Here is a 14,124-nt window from a genome sequence, read left to right as displayed (position 1 = left end):
ACTTCACTCTGCTCATATCATGTGTCATAAACAATATGTTTATATCTGCTACATTCAATAAACGGGAACTGCAAAAAACGAGTGCGCCTTTGGTACATACTATTAAACATTCATTGGTTTAGGTTTTTGCTCTACGATGTACAGAATGATGGTCAAAGCACAGTTTGTTCAACCTCTATGGTCTGCTCAACACTATCAACGTCTATAGGTTCAACACTGTCAATACGTACTGGATCTGCAGCACTACCAGCCATATCGAATTTCATGAGCTTGGCCTAAAATCCCACGTTAGACCTGTCGCAAGCCTTTCAAGAGCCAAACACATAATCCCGTTACCTGTGATAAAGCACCCTCATTCTTCTTGTCAGGCATGCGAGATTCATCATCGTCTACAATCATTTCGACATCATTGTCCCTCATTGCGACATTATCAGGGACAGTAACACCCGTACTCAGGATTTCTACACCGTCCATAGCAGCAGTAGGGTCTCGAGCAATAACCATACCGAGTTCTTCTTTATCAAAGACGACCATTGAGCAAAACCCATCAGAAGACACTAACATGAGAGTTGTTCCATCATACGACCTGTTTGCCAGCCATTTGAATCAGTGATAGTTCAGCAAGAACAAGAGGTGACCAATCCCTCAAATTTATAGAACAATGAGGTGACGTACCATGCAATATCATTGATCGTAGCATAATGCAGATTCTTCATCAATGCAAGTGGTGTTGCTGCTTGAGTGTCATAAATGAGGACAGCATCTTGAGCAGCGACAGCAAATATGAGACGATGTGGTAATAAAAATGTGGCTTGAGTCTGTCGTTCCTCTAATTCATAGAATCTAGGATTGAATCGAACAGCTATTGACGGTTTCTTCATATTTGGTAATATTACGACTGGCTGTCTACGATATTGTTGTCGTCAGTAATTCAGGCTATCAGTTTCCGCTTGTTTGGTCTCTTACTTTCTTATTCCACCTCTCGTATACACAAAAGTTGCGTTTCGCACAATGTCATTCTTGCCTGTACCCAACTTGTATTGTCCAGTTGGAGTTATCAGCAACGATCCATCAGGAGAGAATGTGAGTCTTCTAAAGAAGCTCACTAAGGTCTCGTCACGATACATTCTCATTTTTGTGGGTGGTTGTAATACAGGGGCAGGTACAGGCACTTCTGGAATAGGTGCAGCTGATGATGATGCAGCAGCAGGCTTCGTCGGTGACGATTGCGGTGGTGGTATTGGAGTATTGCTTCTACTGCCTGATGGCTCTGCTGGTTGAAGAGTGTCGATTCGGGAGTGAGATGCAAGACGTTTCACAGTAACACCGGTGGGTTTGATGTCGTATGAATAAATGTGAACGGATCTATTGAAAGGTCCATGTTAAGTCATGTTTACAAGTGTATTTTTGGGGTCTTACTAACCTATCGCTACTCTGTGTAGCGAGATACTGTTCTAGAGGATCCCATGCCACTCCTTGCACAACATGAGTATGATCCTCAATAGCATGAATGCATTTACCTACCAGTTTGCAAGGAAGCGTCAAACCAAAAAAGGCGGGACCAATCGATATGGTGAATGCTCTCACCATCGCGTGTATCCCATATTCGAGCGACGTTATCAAAGCACGCAGATATGATATAATTAGCGTCAGGAGACCATGCCAGATCATAAATTTCACGTCCAGTTGGTATCTTTAGGTGATTATGCAATCGCCATGTTTCCAGATTCTCTTCTTCGTCTTCATCAGCAATGTTTCCAGCAGATTGTGTAGCAGCAGTATGTGGAGCTTCACGCCATAATATAATTGAGGCATCTAAGTTGCGATCGGTCCGTGTTAATCACGAAAAGGAATGCTCCAACAACGAGCATCTGATCGTCGCTTACCATCACCACCAGTGGCCAAGACACCGCCTAATTAGGAGACAGGCGATATCAGAACGATGACATAATTAGGAATAAAGATTCAATCTATTGTCCAACCTTTTGGGGACCAGCGAACGACATTGACTGCTGCGCTGTGTCTTGACAAGGTAGATCTGAACTGAATATTTGGTGGTTCAGTCTCGCTCTTTTGAATCTTCCAGATCTAGCAGTAATAAGTAATGTTAGAATATATTAGATCATTAATAAGGACCACGTCTATTTCACTTACTCGCACAGCATTGTCAGCACCTCCAGTAGCAAACCTTTCAGATGTTCCAGGCTCAAAGTCGACGCTGTAAACTGCCTGCTTGTCATGCCAATGGATTTGTAATGTCTTGACTTTGAGACTGCCCGCAGGCTTATTTTCAATTGCCATTCTTAGCGTTGGACTGCGATCCGTGTTTTTTGAAAATTAGAGAGGAGGTGTTGAACCACATTGGAACAGGGCGAAGAGGCACTTACCTTCATGTGTAGAGCACGAAGCTGTACGTGTCAAATCAAATAATCTCGACCTTGAACCGCTTGGTCCACGCAAGATCTATCGCAAAGTGTTTGACACTTATACTATTGAAGCTCATCTTTTATTTACGCATTATTCTACATCATCGTTCGTCTCTACAATCACCTTCCTAATGAAATATATATCTATATGAGGCATTTCCCACCACGGCCCGTCACCAACATTACTTTTGGGCAGCATTTCGTAATTGAAGCCATATGACTTGGCATCGTCCCAAAAGAACCTTGTTATATCACTCCATCTACGTTCCATTGCCATGATAAATAACGTGTTTGGCCTTAGTAGCAGCTTTAAAGTGCGAAAGAGCAAATCAAAGTGCTGAATCTCGTAGACCACATCTGTTGCTAGAACAACATCCAACTCGTCCCCTTCCAGCTTCAGTATTAGGGATTCATACTGCTCTGTAGATCCCCACTCTAATGCTTCGACTAGAGGTTTGCTTTCTAGCTCGCTAAAGTTGGCAGCTACAGTTTGTTTGATCACGTCCAGTTCCTCTTCCAAGTCAGTCATACACACCTGCAACTGTTTATTATGCCGATGACACACTGGCTTGAGTGCGAGTAGTGCGACTATACCCAGCAATCCAGACCCACTCCCAATCTCCAAAACACGAAACACGTCTCCTGGCGGCTGGCACAGGGCAAAGACACTTTCAGAGTTGGCAATCAGGTACCCACAGAATATCGTACAAGCATCCCAGACACAATTTACATTCTCCAGGCTCTGGTGCACCTCTACTACCACGTTGCTGGGAGCTGGTTTGGAGTCTGTTATGTTTACTGGCCTGTCATCACTAAAGAATTCAAAGTATAGGGGCGTAATAAATCTTTGGAATGGTGGCAGCTTGTTCCTTAAGAAAGATGACGAGACAGCTGTTTGCGATGTGGTCATGATCTGTACGAGAAACAGTTGTATGTTGTGAGTTTTAATGTTTGGGTTGATTTTGGTGTTGTTTGTAAATGGAGCTCCAAAGTGAATTAAAGAATGCAATCAATACACTTCTAAGTCACGAATAATCCGTGCATCTGAGTCGCTTGTTCCAAAATCCAAATTGGCAACCCGAAGTTTTCAGCAATTAAAAGAAAAGGACCGGTCGCTCTATTAAAGATGGGACGACGAGGCAAGGACACGTTGCCATTCAACTTACCTCAGCTACAGAACCTTGTCAAGCGAGATCCATCTTCATACAAGGAGGAATTCCTACAGCAAAAAGCACGGTTGCAAGCGAGTTTGTCACTTTTTGGAACGCATCCCAGCACAGAGCAAGACAACCAAAATCTAGCTGAATTGGTCCATTTTGTTGGTCATGTAAGCTTTCATCTCTTTATTTCTATCGCAACCGCTTGGATCAGCTTTAAAAGCTTGGATCATTTAAATTGTTGGAAGAAAAAACGACCTCAAGAGCTCTTACGGACGTCAACCAACCAACATCACACACGTTTAGGTCGCAGCATGTTATCCAAACGAATGCAAAACATTCCCACAAGATCTCGTCGATTTGCTGACTGCTCACAGTGCAACCATGGATGCTGATTTACGAAAAACTTTGGTCCAAGTCTTGATCCTACTTCGAAATCGTGATCTAATCCCCTCAACTGCACTACTATCACTGTGTTTTACACTATTTCGTGTAAAGGACAAGCAGCTGCGAACACTCTTGCATTCTCATATCGTCAATGACATCAAAAGTCAGAATGTTAAAGGAAAGAACAATAAACTCAACAAGTACCTGCAGAATTTCATGTACACCATGCTCAAGGATCCTTCAGATGTAAGTATCGTGTGAGTCCAAGTTGGGTTGGTATCATGCTTACACTGTCCATTTTTACAGATTGCTGCTAAAAAGTCACTAGAAGCTATGATTGACTTGTACAAGAAGAATGTCTGGAATGACGCTAAAACTGTAAATATCATTGCCGAAGCATGTCTGTCTACATCACCCAAGATTGTGGCTACTGCCGTCAACTTTTTCTTGTCGGTGAACGAAAAGTCGGGTGAAGACTCGGATGGTGAAGAGGATCAGGTATAATCGAGAAACATGACATGAATTCTCTTGGGTTTTTTTTTTGCTAAATTCATAATCGAATTATTAGGGACCTGATGTTGGTGCTATGAAGCACACTCTTCACATCAACAAGAAGAAACGGTCAAGAAGAACACAGATTGATCGTGCTGTTGCCTCAGTCAAAAGAGTAGGTGGATTGTTCTGTGCGCGCCGTTAAAAGAAGTCCTTACTAATATACATCATCATCAACTTGTAGAAAGCAAGAGCAAAGAACCGAGCAGAGAGCTTTAACTTTTCTGCAATTCATTTGCTGAATGACCCTCAAGGTATTCGAAGTAGTTGGTTCTTTCTCGAGAATCAGGGATACTGACTTCGGATTTTTTGTGTCATTGTCTAGGCTTTGCTGAAAAGTTGTTTGCTCGCCTGAAATTAGCTACAAACACCTCAGCTCTCCGTTTCGAGCTCCGTCTTTCCATCATGGATTTAATCAGTCGTCTAGTCGGAATCCACAAACTCATCCTCCTCCCCTTCTACGACTACTTTGTCCCATATCTCCGCCCACAACAGCGTGAAGCCACAAAGATACTCGCATACGCCGCGCAAGCATGTCACGACATCGTGCCTCCCGAAGCTGGCAGTCTGCTCGTAGACGCCATCGCAAACCATTTTGTGTGGAATAATGTCGCTAGTGAAGTAGTCGTTGCTGGCATGAATGCTTTACGAGAAGTCTGCTCAAGGTGTCCTTTAGCTATGAGTGAGACGTTACTGCACAGTCTAGTAGACGATTACAAAAATCATCGTGAGAAGGGACCTATGATGGCAGCACGTTCCTTGATTGGATTGTATCGTGAAATCAATCCTGAAATGCTGAGAAAGAAGGATCGTGGCAAGTCTGTGTCTTTGACCTTACAAGAGCAGAGGAGGAAGGGCTTTGCTACCTCCAAGATGGTGTATGGGCAAGTTAAAGTCTCGTCGGATGTAGAAGGCATCGAGGTTAGTCAAAGCATTATCTGGGGGGAATGATCCAATCTATGTCTGTATCCTTGTTTTTGCTTTTGATCCTGACATATCATCCGTTGTAGTTGCTCGAGGAGAAAGAAGAAGATATCGAAGAACAATCTCTGCTGGAAGATGGCTTTGAAGGATGGATTGAAGAGGACGACCAGTCATCCGATGAAGAAGATGGCAATGAATCTGATGCTGAAGAAGTAGTCGTTGAAGACGATGGGGAAGAAGAGGGCGAATGGGAGGAGATAGAAGACGATGATGACATCGAAGAAGTCGATGGCGAGGATATGGAAGGTGACATTGACGAAGCCGTCGATGATAGCGACGCAGAAGACGAAGAAGTAGAGAGTGATGCTGCTGAAGAAGATTCAGCCATGTTACCTGCTGATAAGGTTACTGTTACGGAAGATGGCGTTCCAGTAGCTGCCAAAGTTATCGCCGGTACCCAGAAGGTATTGGACAGCAATTTGCTTAGGGTCTCGTTTTTTTGCTTGATTCGAATTTCAAACTCTAGGTCCTGACGGAAGAAGACTTTGCTCTTATCCGAGCCCGCAAACAAGGTCGTGATGTAGAGAAAATTACTGGTGTCAATCCAAATCAGAAGAAGAGAAAGAGACTGATTCAAGAAGAGGAGGAACAAGAAGATAGTGACGAAGAGGGTATCACGTAAGTAACGCCAAATAGGCTTTCTTCTAAACTTTACACTGGCAAAATCCGTTTATCTCACAGTGTATGTCCTTAGTGATGTAGTGAATGAATCCACCATTACATCTGGTATTAAACGAAAGGACGATTACGATGCTCGTATGGCTAGTATCCAAGCTGGTCGTGAAGGCAACTCGTATGGGTCGAAGAGAAACAAGACGGAGAGATCTAGTCTTACGAACAAGGTATGCTGTTTTATAAGCTAGTTTGAAAAACAAAAGCTTACACTTAACCAAAACCATTCAAGGTCAAGGCAAAGAAGTCTAAGGCATTTATGATGATGATTCATAAACGCGATGTCAAGAATAAGGCCAAGAGATCGTTGAGAGAGAAGAGGGTGAGTTCTTATACTGGATTCTGTAATTTTTGTCTTTGGTTGACTTATATATTCTTATTCTTGATAGCGTGTACTTACAAATCACGTCAAGCGCCAAAAGAAGGCTAAACGATAAGGCAATTAATCTTGATATTTTAATAAAGTCGATATACCTTATCTTCCTTTTCGCGGGTCTGGTGTTTTTAACACATCACACTGTCATGAGAAATTGCCGCAACAAGGAGCTTCTCGATGAACGCGAGGATATGAGACCTACAACGTAGAGTTTGGAGAGAAGCTTCAAGAACGCGGCCTTGACGTCCTTGATTCGTGTTCTTATTTGGACCCCAATCCTGGCTTCCTTCTACTACCAGAAGTGTCCTGTAAACTTTACCAACACGAAATACATCGAGGATGCGACATCTAGTAGCTTTTTCATTAGCTTTACCGCTTGTACACGCCATAACTGTCCCTTTATTCACTGCCCCGTATGCAAATTTATCAGACTCGACAATTCAAGGTTCTGGCATGGCACGATACCAAACAACTGCAAGTGGAGGTAAAGAACCATCTATGGGAGGTGGTATAAAGACTTGTTACTTAATTAATCTAAGCATACAAGGAAAAACTGTGAGTTTGTCGCGTAGTTTGAATTTAATTTTTCGTGTTGCGTCGTGTGATTGACTGCCTACTTATACAACATCTTGCTTTCAATTAAATAGTTTAATGTGGAAGTGGACTCGGGATCGTCGAATTTGATTCTACCTACTACTAATCTAGCGGGGTTTACAACATCGTCATCAGCACCAACATGGTCCACAACAGGTCAAACACTACTACAGGCCCAATCCGTGTCGCAATCGTTTGCGGAAGGCTCCAGCTGGACTGGATACATCTATCAAGACACAGTAACGCTTTATGGCACTAGCATATCAGCTGCGTCACCACTAATAGCAGTAACATCCCAATCCCAAAACCCCAAAGTCATGGACGGAACTACTGGCTCAACTGGTCTCTTGGGTATTGCATACCGTTCCCTATCCTCATATCAACCGTCCTCAGCAACCAGCCCATCTACCGTATTTGAAGCGCTCGTCGCTCAAAACCCCGGCACTGTGTCAAACACCATCGCATTCCGTGCATGTCCTTACGTGTATTCCGGTAGTTCGGCGATGGATATTGGAGGCACAAATGATGCATTGACGTGTTCGTCATCTGGTGTTGTCGGATGGGCAAACACGCCATATCAGGCATGGTATACGATTCAAGTCTTGGGGATTGCTGTGAATGGACAATTTACTACCTTACCGGCTGCATTCCAAACCTCTAATGCTTATGGACAGTGGAGTATTGTGGATACCTGTACAAGTTTAATCTATTTGACTACGAATGCTTGGAAGACACTTGCGCTTGCTGTCTTGTCTAGTAATGCCATCCCTGGATTGTCTGGATATGGCAATGATCAGACTAACCCATTTTTCAATTACCAAATTGGAATACGTGCAGTGAGTTTGCAACGCTATTAGAATGTCTTATCGCAACGGTTTTTTGGTTGGTTGGAGATTCATCTCAGAATCATATCTCATAATATTAATCTCATTATACTATAGAGTGCCGGAAGTAGCATCAACTGGGCTGCTCTGCCTTCCCTAACCATTGACATGGTGATGAATTCGACATCCGTTGTCACAGTCACCATTTTTGGCCACCAATACATCCAGCTCGACCCAGTAAATGGCTACGTCTTCACCGTCCTTCCACAATCTACCTCCGTCAATTATATCAACTTGGGAGCTTCATGGTTGAATTCTGTCTACACCGTTTTCGACCGTGACAATTCTCGAATTGGTTTTGCTCCTGGTTGTGGTTGTGATAAAGCCAATTCATCGTAAGTTGAAAGAAACACGTATTTGAATCATGAGCGATGGTTGAAAATCAAAGCTTACACGTTAATACTTTTGCAGCCATCCTGCCGCATTTGTTGGAGTTCGAGCCGTCAGTTCTTTGGCTTATGAAAATGGAACTGGAACTTTGCCGTTCTCGTTCTATTCGAACAATAATACCCTGACTCCAAGTGCTGCATCGCCGCGCTCCTCCGGAAGTCCTATAGTGTGGATTTTGATTTCCATACTCGCTGGCTTAATGTCGCATCTGTAGTAGTTCACTTGCGCTTAGTGTACATAATAAGAAAGTAGTTAAATTAGTCAAATATGGTTATAGTGACATTAGTCACGTCTATGCCAGTTTTCCATGTTTCATGCTGTTCCTGTCAAACGCTCGTCGCTTTCAATGTGCAGGTATTTCTGGCTTCATTGAAGGTACGCCTGTCGCGTGGTTCTCGTCTGGTATTTTAAGGCTGACACTTGTCTCTTGCGCAGGCTGCAAATGTTGGGTTGAATCTCACTCGGGCCAATATGGACTTCTTCATAGACATTTGGTGGAACCCGTCTGTATATGTGTGAATTGATCTGACGTATACTTTTGAGTATACATGCTCACAGCTCTTCCTCAAGTTCTATTTATTGAGGATCAAGCTGTTGACAGAGCTTGTGGCACGTACTCTAATCACCTTAACCTTGCTCTTCGTTTGAAAATGTAAATACGATAATTGCCTATCTCTCTTATCTGTTATCTGTTAGATGAAGGGCACAGTTGAAGAACGTGTTCTAGATATTCAAAATCGCAAACGAGAGCTGGCAGCTCCAGCCTTTGGTGACAAGAAGCCCAAAGAGACCAGGGAATCCCGTCCTGAAGATCTTCGTCGTCTTCTTGGAGGCGATGAAGAAGAACGGCCAATCCTTTAAAGGAGAGCTAAATCTGGACATGCAGTTTCGCGTTGCTCTTCTTTACCAAGTGTTCAAATCAGTGTCACATCAAATCATAGCACTCCTGTAATTATATTAAGGAAGCAAGTTTATGTTCAAATCAAAGACAAGTTTATCATTTCCCGTGTCAGTCTATGTATGGATTTGGTTTCAATTTGAACTAAGTTGACGTTTGGGAATCAAAAGGATGGGGTCATACAGACTGAAATAAAACATTGGTTCCTGATTCATCCAATCTTCATAGTTTTTCTTGGTCGCTTTCCTGTTTTGCGTCGGGGGTTATACTTGACCATTGTTTTGATACAAAAAACGACAGCACTTTGACTCGAGACCTCGACAGAACAGCGATAGTACTAAGCATGAATCCTTCAAATTGCAAGTCTGGAATCTGTAGTAAGTTGGATCAAGCTTTATCACGCTGACTTTGAACAGTCTTGAAAGTCCAGCAATGCTACACCATTCTTTACCCTTCTTTTCCTTTTTCGACCAGAACAACCTGGTCATGATCGCAGAAGCTGCTCTTCTGTGGAGAATACTGAACCAGAAGAAGCTGATACAGACATCGCTACTGAGCCAGTTCATCAACATCCACACCATGATCTGACAACAGCTGTTGCTTCTACAAAGAAGTCAAACAAGCACAGTTTGGTTGAATCTGATGATGATGAGCATCAGAATCTCTCTTCATCAGATTCGTGAGTCTTTCTGTGAGACAGTCAACTTCTAGTAGATGGCTGCTGACACGTCATCGTCGTTTTCTTTGCACCTTCAGGACTCTTGGACCTCAAACCAAGCGTCGTCCCATCATCTCAAACTCCGATGAAAAGGCAACTTTACCGTCTCCATCTATGGTACAACCTCCTGAACCCCATGTTCTTGATTATCGATACATTCCAACAACTCAAGCTCTCGGGTTGGCTCCCATTACCCCCACTCTCGGAATGGCTCCCACCACTCCCACTCACGATAAAAGGAATGATCATAGCGTGATTGACTGTAAACCTCACAAACCTGCTACACAATCCGAATCCAACAACAACATAATATCGTCACACCCTCGCCAAATTCTAATCGGAGTCATCAAAACCACCATCAAAGGTACACAGTACTACAATGGTGACATTCAACCTGGTGAACTTATTTCACTGACTCGTGAGCTCGAAAACCTCAAAGACCTGAACGCGATCCAAGTGTACAACGAATCAAACGTGCAAGTTGGACACGTAGATAAGAATATTGCTGCTCGATTGGCCCCAGTTATGGATCGGCATCTTGTATCTGTGGAGTGTAGGATACGTGGGCGTGGACCATTGGAGTACCGGTGTGAGTTGAAGGTTTTGTGTATGCCGGATGATGCTGCACGAGTGAGGGAAGTGCTGGGCAGTTGTTTACGAGCTGGAGGTCCTCCAACGCCATCACCAACTCCTGCTCCAGCTGTAAATCGATTTGATAAGGAGTTGGCTGGTCATCAAGTCGATGATGCTGATCGTGGTGAAAGACTGTCCGAATAGGATGTAAGTTGCCCCCATTGAAGTGCCGGATGCGAGGTTAGTTTCAAACATGGCAATATTTTGCAGATGATACAACGAGATGGACAAGCTCCAGCACTTTATATGGAACGGAACGCCTGGACTCACTCTATTTGCGTTCATCCAGTTACATTTTAGTGTCGAGTATACTTGTTAATTGAATTCATAGTAGTGAAACAAAAGTAGTGTATGTATGTTTACAGATACACATCTTTAATCTCTCAAGCAGCATAACCAAATGAACCAGGTTGAACCAGGCTAGGCGAGGAATGCAAAAGTTTTGCAAGAATGTTAGTTGACACTTGTCAACCCAACCGCGAGTCACATAACCGTTCTTCTTCTGTATTGTTCTATATTGACTTTTGCCCCATGTGCGCTTTTTTTTACATGATGGTGTTGATTGATTACATTATATTATGGTGTCTCTTCGATTCTAAAACCTTACCCTGCCTCTAAACTGAGGCAAAGGCAAGTAACTACTAGGCTCTAGTTCAGACTCGTTCATTCTGATAGCAAGTCCTGAATCTGGCCGTTGTTCTACTACCACGGGTGACGTTCTACCAGTACTACTACCACCAGCTATCCACTTGTCTTCTGAGCGTCGTACGACTAGAGGTGATGTTCTACCACTGGTTGGAGAAGCTCTGCCACCAATTTTTGGTGAGCGCGATACAGTGGATGCAGTCAGCGTTACTGGTTTTCTTGGTGCTAGGACCGTAGAACCACTAGCTTTAGTGTTTCTTGTCGATGAGTGACGACTAGGAGAGACAGAGCGACCAGTCAAAGAATGATCTTCAACCATCTTCATACGACCTGCTCTAGGTTTATATGTAACACTAGTACTACCATTACCATTTTCTATAGGTGATATTACCCTCATTGGTTGATGTGGTACTGAAGCTCCCTTTAGATGATTCGGCAGAGCGTCCCATGATGAATTACCATTCATCTCCCAGGTTGATTTCCCAAACGATTCTCTTCGTGCAGGCGGTTTAAGATCGATCACCTTCTTTTGGCTGATATCTATTCGTTGTGGTTCAAGTACGGCCATTCGTCTACTAAATTCATCTTTAGGTTCTGGTGTGCTCCTAGCACTCATTGTAGGACTAACTACAGGAGTCATTACAGGAGTGGTTACAGATGATAATGTACTAGGTATCGGGGAATATCGACCATTTACAGAGCTACGATGATTATGGTTTCCATTTACACTTGACATATTTACGCTACCATCATTATTTTTGTGGATGCCATTTATGACCTTGTTGGATGCTGGCTTTGGTTGTGGAATATATGATGCATTTTGAGACGGCATACTGTTGTTACTGTGGTCATTTGGCTTGATGCCACCAAAAGCAGGAAGCAATGGCGACAAGACTAGCGCATCGTCTAGATCATTGGAATCCATAAGACTTTGAGATGGCGGTGTAGCTGGCGGTGTTGGAGCACCGCGCGCTACAGCTGACTCTTTATGATGGATTTGGTTTGTTTGACCAGGTACATAGTTTCCAGACACTATAGCTGAAGCGAGCTTCAGCAGTGCCGCCTGGGCATATTTACTGGAGTTATTGACAGGGCTCATTGGGTCGTCCATCTGAATGAGTTCCTTTTGCAGCGGCTCATCGTCATCCGAAGACTCGTCTTGAATCTCGGTTTGTATACCTCTAGTCATCTGGCTACTGCCATCCAAGTTTCCATTTATTTCCTGACCAGCTACCCATTCAATACCCTTACTCGACAATACAAAATTCAGACTCTCTTCATTGACACCCGCGTAGTCTGCTATAAATGAATTCACTAGACTTGCACATCCATGCAATACGATCTCGTTCAAGTATTTACACTTCCTACATAGTGCTACTACTCCTGCCTGACTAACATTCTCACAGCCAGCACACAATAACTCCTTCAAGTTGCTCGCAAAAGCTGCTAATGCAAAGAGTCCGACGTCTGTGACTAGATGCGAAAAGGAGACATCTAGATGCTCTAATAAACTACATGATCGAGCAACACATATCAATGTTTCATCCGATATCTGACAGCCAGAGAGATTAAGAGCCAACAGTTGAGGACATGCAGAGGCAACATATCTAGCGTATTCATCAGATACATCCGAGTCGACAGCTGAAAAGTGTTGTAATGTTGATCGTCTCTGATGGTTTAACGTGGGTATAAAGGTATCGGTTCCTGGAGGCACCGTCGTGCAGCCATCCATTACTAGTCTCTTTAGACTCGGTGCATCGGGCAAGAGCATAGTCACGGATGCTGGAGTTACAGACGTATACGAAAGATCTATGTGTTCTAGATGTATGCACCGTTTGACTAGTACGGGCAACACTGCATTTGATATACACAAGCAGTTTTTCAAATCCAGATGCCGCAGCGCTATAATCATATATTCGAATTAGTGTCATTTGGTCTGCAAATATGTGATTCAAAAAATCAGCAAACCTTGCAAGTAATCCGACACATTCTGACAAACGATATTCGACGCAACCATAGAATGAATCTGCAATGTCTGCAGATTAGGAGTAAGCTGAATAAGAATCTGTATATCCCCCACCATCAGAATGTCGTCGTCTTCTGCGTCATCTATTACAAGCGCCTTGACAAACAGACCATACGAGACAACACCACCACGTAATAAGCGTGATGTCATATCATGTATAGATTCCTCCGAAGACAAATATATGGTTTCGTAGAGCCTAATGGCTGCAGCCTGACTCCATGTTTTATTCACGAGTTGCAAAGTAGCAACTTGGTCGTCTTCGAGATAGTTCAAGACTCTGGCAATCAGCTGCGGTGACAATATTGGTGGCCCTGATGGCGAGCGTAAGTCGACCATGACTTTCTTATATACAAAAGAAGAGCCCTGTTCCTACAGACCTTTCAACGGGCGAATGTAAGGATGCTTCAATACAAGTTCCTTATAAAAGTGGGTAGCGAAATCTGTCAATGAGCATCATTTCAATGCTATGACGAGTATTGGCTTCGCTTACCTTCTTTTCCAGTTCAGCCTGTTGTTTTTGATGTTCAAACAACCCCAGTACAAAACGACCTTCAAACTAAGATCCCGTCAGAGTCGGATGCAGACTATAACCTGTGATCTATCTCTCTTTCTGAGCCAATATAGCTCTCCTTGCGGTGTTCAACTTCGAGAAGGAAGACGAAACGCAAAAATTTGGGACGTGATTGGATCGAGCAAATCAACCAGCCAACCAACCAAACAAGCTGGAAAAGGAGGAGAAGCGTGTCAACCGCGTAGAAAAACTTGCCATTCACAATTTATAT

At 43.4% G+C, this 14,124-nt stretch overlaps 4 protein-coding genes across 4 annotated transcripts; 2 read left to right on the top strand and 2 right to left on the bottom strand.

Moving 5' to 3' along the window:
• Window positions 1-152: 152 nt before the first annotated feature.
• On the bottom strand, window positions 153-2,301 carry SmJEL517_g00770 (uncharacterized protein; the record flags this gene model as incomplete). Its single annotated transcript, XM_031166699.1, has 9 exons — window positions 153-275; window positions 337-586; window positions 676-906; window positions 967-1,365; window positions 1,424-1,520; window positions 1,588-1,815; window positions 1,887-1,913; window positions 1,983-2,088; window positions 2,155-2,301. The coding sequence occupies 9 exons, from the start codon at window positions 2,299-2,301 to the stop codon at window positions 153-155; spliced, it is 1,608 nt and encodes a 535-aa protein (XP_031027560.1).
• Window positions 2,302-2,517: 216 nt separating this feature from the next.
• On the bottom strand, window positions 2,518-3,336 carry SmJEL517_g00769 (uncharacterized protein; the record flags this gene model as incomplete). Its single annotated transcript, XM_031166698.1, has 1 exon — window positions 2,518-3,336. One exon carries the CDS (start codon window positions 3,334-3,336, stop codon window positions 2,518-2,520), a length of 819 nt encoding a protein of 272 aa, XP_031027379.1.
• A 631-nt stretch (window positions 3,337-3,967) lies between these two features.
• On the top strand, window positions 3,968-6,615 carry SmJEL517_g00768 (uncharacterized protein; the record flags this gene model as incomplete). The annotated part of the gene is made up of 10 exons (XM_031166697.1): window positions 3,968-4,216; window positions 4,277-4,468; window positions 4,539-4,637; window positions 4,707-4,776; window positions 4,848-5,443; window positions 5,533-5,910; window positions 5,973-6,124; window positions 6,201-6,348; window positions 6,411-6,500; window positions 6,568-6,615. The coding sequence occupies 10 exons, from the start codon at window positions 3,968-3,970 to the stop codon at window positions 6,613-6,615; spliced, it is 2,022 nt and encodes a 673-aa protein (XP_031027378.1).
• Window positions 6,616-6,893: 278 nt separating this feature from the next.
• Window positions 6,894-9,283, top strand: SmJEL517_g00767 (uncharacterized protein; the record flags this gene model as incomplete). The annotated part of the gene is made up of 7 exons (XM_031166696.1): window positions 6,894-7,109; window positions 7,202-7,984; window positions 8,090-8,367; window positions 8,444-8,588; window positions 8,777-8,797; window positions 8,858-8,929; window positions 9,119-9,283. The coding sequence occupies 7 exons, from the start codon at window positions 6,894-6,896 to the stop codon at window positions 9,281-9,283; spliced, it is 1,680 nt and encodes a 559-aa protein (XP_031027371.1).
• Between the last annotated feature and the right edge of the window lie 4,841 nt (window positions 9,284-14,124).

This window comes from Synchytrium microbalum, assembly GCF_006535985.1.
Source record: "Synchytrium microbalum strain JEL517 chromosome Unknown SmJEL517_scf0002, whole genome shotgun sequence".
Taxonomy (NCBI): Eukaryota; Fungi; Chytridiomycota; class Chytridiomycetes; order Synchytriales; family Synchytriaceae; genus Synchytrium; species Synchytrium microbalum.
This window is presented reverse-complemented; position numbering and strand designations above follow the sequence as displayed.